General features: G+C 37.0%; 1 protein-coding gene across 1 annotated transcript in view; it reads left to right on the forward strand.

Moving 5' to 3' along the window:
* The window catches only part of RYK (receptor like tyrosine kinase), a 101,150-nt gene that overhangs the window by 44,770 nt on the left and 49,727 nt on the right, over nucleotides 1-6,653 (forward strand). Inside the window, exons 4-5 of the mRNA XM_024746222.1 lie at nucleotides 1,902-2,001; nucleotides 3,709-3,843. Coding sequence (XP_024601990.1) covers nucleotides 1,902-2,001; nucleotides 3,709-3,843 — 235 coding nt within the window. The remainder of the gene's footprint in view (nucleotides 1-1,901; nucleotides 2,002-3,708; nucleotides 3,844-6,653) is intronic.

Raw genomic sequence — 6,653 nt, forward strand, 5'->3', positions numbered from 1 at the left:
TTCCTAGTTAAGTTTCTTGAAGAACGGTTTCTTGGACCTCTTTTCTACTACTGTTTTCCTAACCCACTGCCCTTTGGCTTCTGCCAGTCCCAGCCTCCACCAAAAAGCCCTTGTGACCACTGAATGGGAGAGGGGTACCATTCTTATTGAGTCCCCAGGAGCAGGACAAAGAGCAGTGTGAAATATAAGGCCTCACTGAAGGTCTTGAAGGTGGCAGCCATTCTGAATTTCACCTGTTGCTTTGCACTTTGAACTCTTTCTTTCATAAACATCTCTCTAGCAACAGGATATATTTATTGATTGATGCTGATTGGTTCTATTGAGACACCTGTGTAGGCCAGGCATTGATAGAGAATATTGGTGTTCCCAGGACATCTTCCTAGTCATCCCTCTTCCTTTCCTGATTCTGAATCACTTGAGAAATAGATCCAGAGGTTAGATGGGCATCCAAACATAAACTTTCTCAGTGGTGAAAGCTGGACTAGAGAATGTGGCTTAGATATTCTATGAGAAATTTGTACCTTGGAATCTGCTTGTGAGGTGAGTGGGTCTGTAGAATAGACCTTCATTCCAGTCACATGCAGGCCCTCAGAGCTTGGCTTTTATAAAATAGAGAAGACATTGGTGACTAGTCATGGTCTGTAAATTATACATCTCAGCCCCTTGGCTCTTCATATCTATCTGCCTCTCCAGGGCTTCTCTGTCAGTGGCTGTGGTCCTCAGCAGAATTTCTGAATCCTAGATGGCAGATTGTACAGGAGAGTGGGGGTACTGTTCTGAGCATGAAATAGAGGGTGGCTTACTGGATTGAATTTTTATCCAATTGAAAATTCCTAGGAACAAATGCACAAACATAACAAGACAGAAACCGAGTCATAACTACAGAGAACAAGCAGATGGTTACCAGAGGAGTTAGGGTAGAGGGGAACGAAAGAGATAGGTGAGGGAGATTAAGAGGTGCAGACTTCCAGTTGCAAAATAAAAGAGTCAAGGATACGAAATTTACAGTGTGGGGAGTATAGTCAATAACTAAACAATATCTTTGTGGTGACGTATTGTAACTAGACTTATTTTGGTGATCATTTTGAAATGTATAGAAAAAAATTACTGTTGCATAAATGGAACTAATATAGTGTTGTAGGTCACTTATACTTCAAAAACAAACAAACATACAAACACATAGAAAAAGAGATCAGATTTGTGGTTACCAGAGGAGGTGGGCAGGGGGAATTGGATGAAGGCAATGAAAAGGTACTACAAACTTCCAGTTATAAGATAAATAAGTGCTAGGGATATAATGTACAACCTTATAAATAGAATTAACAATGCTGTATGTTATATATGAACATTGTTAAAGGAGTAAATTCTAAGAGTTCTTATCACAAGGAAAATTTTTTTTCTATTTCTTTAATTTTGTATCTATATGAGATGATAGATGTTCCCTAAACTTATGGTGATAAGCATTTCATCATGTATGTAAGTCAAATCATTATGCTGTAACCGGTTTAAACTTATATAGTGATATATATCAATTATATCTCAATAAAACTGGAAGAAAAAAATAAACACACCCCCAAGACAGTAATCTAATGGGTCATGTAAGAGGCAATGCAGTCTGGTGGGGAAAAGTCTTAGAATCAGACGCAGCTGAGCTGGATTCCCACTCTAGCTACTTTGCATATATTCACCTTCCCTGGCTTGGTTTCTTCCAACTGTTTAAAACAAAAGGAACATTCCTAGCACTGTTTCTGACAATTTGGACTTTTTAAAAAATAGCTAGATTATTTGTTCTTATGAAAGGCTCATGCATTCATTAGTTAATGACCTAAATCAGTGAGGTCAAGCTGTTGGTGCCTTTTCTGTTATGATGGATCCAGTTTGTTTATTTCTCCATTTTACAGGTTGAATATAAGCTGGGATTCCAAGTAGACAATTTTGTGGCTATGGACATGCCCCAGGTCAACATTTCTGCTCAGGGGGAAGTTCCACGCACTTTATCAGGTGAGTCTCAGTGACAGAGTTTAACATACTGTTTTTAACTGTGTCCCATGTACTCTCAAAGAACAGTTAAACTACTGATAATGTAGTATTCTGCGCACACACGTAGGTATCAGACGCATAAGTACTTTGAAAAGTAATTTTTTTAAATAGGGGTTATTTGGACTGTTTAAACCATTTCCTCTTTTCCAACCCTTCCAGGACTGTCTGCACTCAGCTCTTCTCTGTCTCCTTGGCCCCCAGCGGGGTCCCTTTGTCTGGTCTTGTTTCTCTTCTGTTAGTTCCCACACTGCAGCCCTGATAACCGCCGAACACTCACTTCCGACCATGTGCTATCAAGCCCCTCAGTGCCCCCACCCCAGTCAGCTGAGTACATTGCACACTCCCCAGCCAGTGCTGTGTTTACATCTGCCCCTGCCTGCCTGTCTAAACCTTATTGCTGCATTTGCCCCAGTGTGCCAGCAGTGCCATGCTACATGTAGTTCTCAGAGCCATGCCTTTGCACAAGCTGGTCTCTGTATTTGGAACCATTTTTTCATCTTTCCTGCTTGTGAATTTCTATTCCTATTAAATATTCTGCAAGACTCAAAATCTGTACTCTCCTTTTCCTGCCTCCTCTCCCTCCATTTGTTAACTCTTCTGTATTTAACTGTTTTGAACTGATCACATTATCTTGTAATTCTTTCTTTCTCCCTCTAGCCTGTGCCACCCTGAGGGTAGGAGCTGTCTTTTTCAGCTATCTACCCTGGGTGCCTAGCATAACATCTAGAACAGGATAGGCACTCAGGACATGTCTGAGTAAATCATTTAAGTGTCATATTTACACCAATTTAACTACTTTTGAGCCAGCCTTTTGAGAGAGGCTTCTGAAGATGTGAGATTTAAAGAAAACGAAAAATTTTTAAACTTGACAGTATAAGCCCCAGTGTTATGGAACTTTTTTGACAGTCTTACTCACTGTTATTTGTGGCATTCATTAATCCAAGCTTTAAGAAAACATGGGAAGGCTGGTTAATTTTTATGGGCCAGTAAAGAAATTTAAAAATGCCCATATTATTCATACGCTGATGTAGATGGTAGAATGATGTATTCTAAATTTGTAGAAAAAGAGTCTTAAACTGAAAGATTGAAAAAAAAAAAAAAGTGCACCAAAGTCTGTTATCCCCTTGCTTACATTAATTGATTAAAAGCCAGTTTCTGTTTAGAAAGGTTTTTTTTTCTTTTTAATTCATAGTTGAGAGTTTATCAGTTTCATTTACAGGTTTATTTTTAATCTCTTCATTAAGAATAATACATAATTGCATTTTGGTGGTGAATTGTCTTTCCTTTTTTATCAAGTAATTTTTGTTATTACTGTTGATTGTGACTGATGAGGTAGTAGGGTTTGCCTTATGATTCTGTAGCTTTATTGTAATAAGAGAACTTATGAGACAAATTGATATATTAAAAATCATGAGCAAATTTGAAAACAATTCTCTTCCTTTATGTCTTGGTTTGTTCTTTAATGCTAACTTTTATATCTGTAATGAATGAAGTACTTAATGTCCAAAGCTGTGTAGTCTAAAGATAAGTTCTCTGAAAGTTTCTGCTTAGTATGTTATGTAAATGTATTATTTGTAGTTTTATTGAAACAAAAATAACTTCTAAATTATTCAATGGGCATTAATGTTGATTTTTAGAAAATTAAAATATTTTTTCTTTTTTAAACAGTGTTTCGGGTCGAGCTTTCCTGTACTGGCAAAGTAGATTCTGAGGTTATGATACTAATGCAGCTCAACTTGACAGTAAATTCTTCAAAAAACTTTACAGTCTTAAATTTTAAACGAAGGAAAATGTGCTACAAAAGTAAGGAATTTATTTACCAAAGTATGAGTTTTATATAGATGTGAGAAGGTCAAAAATAGATTTTGTCATCTTTTTACAGATTTGTGATCAAATCTTGATTATAGTTGCAAGTGAGAAAAGAGAGCACTAACTGATGAAATTCCAAAATAATCACCTAGATAGCTTGTAGCCAGGAATCTCATTCAGGCTTCCTGCTTTCTCAAAATTTTCATCAGAATTGCTAAGGATGTTTTCCTTTAGGAATGTGAAATAGCACTAGTGGTTGAAGAGGTAAAGAAATCAGGTAATTTTGATAGGGACCCCTGAGTAATGGGGTGTTAACTATGTTTCCTTTATGAATTACCATTATGTAGAAGAATTGCCCTGGGGCCAGAAAGACCTGCGTTAGAATTACAGCTCTGCTCTTGACAGGATAATTGGAACAGGTGTCTTAACCTAAGTCTCAGTTTTTTTCATCTGTAAAATGGCATAATAACCTGTTTCAAGAGGTTGGTTGGTTGGTTGATTTTAGATTAATTGAAGCTAATAACCTGAAACTTAGAATACCATATATGGGTACTTAATACATGTTGGTAGTTTTTGAATAATCTGTTGCTCAAGAAATTACAGTGGATATGAAAGAGCTTCAGCATGCTAGGTCATAGATCAAAGAATTTTAGAATTCTCCTTAAAGGTTATCTAGTCCAACCCACTCACTTTAAGTTCCAGACAGATTAAAGTGACCTGAATTTACAAAGTCACATTGGTAGAGCCGGTTAGTATCTAAGATAGGAAAAAAAAAAAGCTAAAGAAAACCCCTCTAAACTTGCTGAGTGCTTACTGTGTTCCAAGTGCTTTACACACATTAAACCCATTTAATGCTTATAGCAGCCCTAGGCAGTAGGTTCTCTCATTATCTCCATTTTCTGAGGAGCAAGCTGAGGCTCAGAGAATCCAACCAACTTGCCAAGGCCGGACAGCTAAGTGGTGGAGCTGGGTTGCAAACCTGTGCTCTTGCTTCTTTGGCTTCTTTGTCAAACTGTCTCTTAACACATTTCCTAGTCAAAGTTAGTGCTGAGTGTTATGAGAACGCCTGAGGCTAGCACATGAGTTATAATGGCTAATGTCCAGATAACATGCCAGTAAAAAAGCTGTACTGCATTAGAATGGGCATTTTTTAAGCTCTAATTTAATCTTTTAATTAGAGTAAATATAAAGTAAACAGTTACTCTCCATGTATATTTTTCCCAGTTTTATTGAGATATAATTGACATACATCACTGTATAAGTTTAAGGTGTACAGCATAATGGTTTGATTTACATACATTGTGAAATGATTATCACAATAAATTTACTTAGCATCCATCATTTCATATGGATACAATAGAAAGAGAGCAAAAAAATAAAAGAATTTTTTCCTTGTGATGAGACCTCTTAGGATTTACTTTCTTAACAACTCTCACATATATCATACAGTTAACATATTGTGTTAAATAACATATAAAGTACACCGTGCTGTACGTTATATCCCTAGTGTTTATCTTATAACTGGAAGTTTGTACCTTTTGACTACCTCCTCCAGTTCCTCCTCCCTCCTGCCTCTGATAATAACAAATCTGATCTCTTTTCTTACGATTAAAAAAAAAAAATTGATTCTTTAGATTCTATATACATATAAGTGAGATCATAGAATATCTCATAGTCTTTCTCTGTCTGACTTATTTCACTTAGTATAAGACCCTCAAAGTCTATCCATGTTGTTGCAAATGGCAGGATTTCCTTATTTTTTATGGCTAAATGGTGTTCCATTATGTGTGTGGGGTGTGTGTGTGTGTGTGTGTGTGTGTGCACGCACATGTGTTTTCAGCACTTCTTTATGCAGAATGGACATTTTTAGTCTATGGCCACACCACCCTGAATGCGCGATCTCGTCAGAATGGACATTTTTAAAATGAAAAGTTAGTCCCTTGTTAGCTTTGGTGTTTTGATACATTTGTCAGTTCTTACATATCCAGTTATACCTTCATGTAATTTTAAAGCCAAAGAAGACTTCAGAGACACTAGTTCAACCTAGTCATTATATAATATGAGGAGACTGGGACCTGGAGTGGTCACCTAAGCGTGCATAGGCAGTCAGTGAGGAATGCAGAATAGGTGGTTCCTGGCCCCTAGGGAGGTGGCGCTGCCTGTACCACGGCACTTCATCTGTTAGTGCTTAAAGGCAGAATGTTGGTCAAGTGTGACGGGGTCTGTGGAGCCCACTAAGGTTAATGATTAGCCGATATTCAGAATAATCCCATACCTTCTCCATTTTCTTTAATATATACATGAAAATTAACAGTTGATGTAATTTTCTATTCTGTTTTAGACTTAAGTTTAATATAGTACCACCCTTTTTATTTGGTGGTCATACTTCTGGCCACCCTAATCATCTGGTTTACATTCGTGACTCTTTAATATGTGATCCTAATATATTTATATGATTTTCCAGCTTACTACATTTTGAAAACTGTCTGCCACAGAAAACATACATGTACTGTATATGTTAATGGGTGTTACTGGGAAGAAAATGTTCCTTTATGAGGGTGTAAATTATTGGATCAGACAGGTCTTGTTACTCTGAAACTCCTCAGAGCCTTTGCACTCTGCTAATGTGCACTGTGAACCTCCACAGAGGTTATAATATGTAGCTTTCCCCAGACTTCTTGACCACAGAAACCCTTTTTCGTTGAGCATCTATCTGTAAGTAATACCCATTGGCTAATATAGGCGTAGACTATTGATAGATGAATATAGTGATGATTACCAGAATAGTAATATAGCATTTATTA

Source organism: Neophocaena asiaeorientalis, unplaced genomic scaffold (genome assembly GCF_003031525.2).
Source record: "Neophocaena asiaeorientalis asiaeorientalis breed wild unplaced genomic scaffold, Neophocaena_asiaeorientalis_V1.1 scaffold437, whole genome shotgun sequence".
Taxonomy (NCBI): Eukaryota; Metazoa; Chordata; class Mammalia; order Artiodactyla; family Phocoenidae; genus Neophocaena; species Neophocaena asiaeorientalis.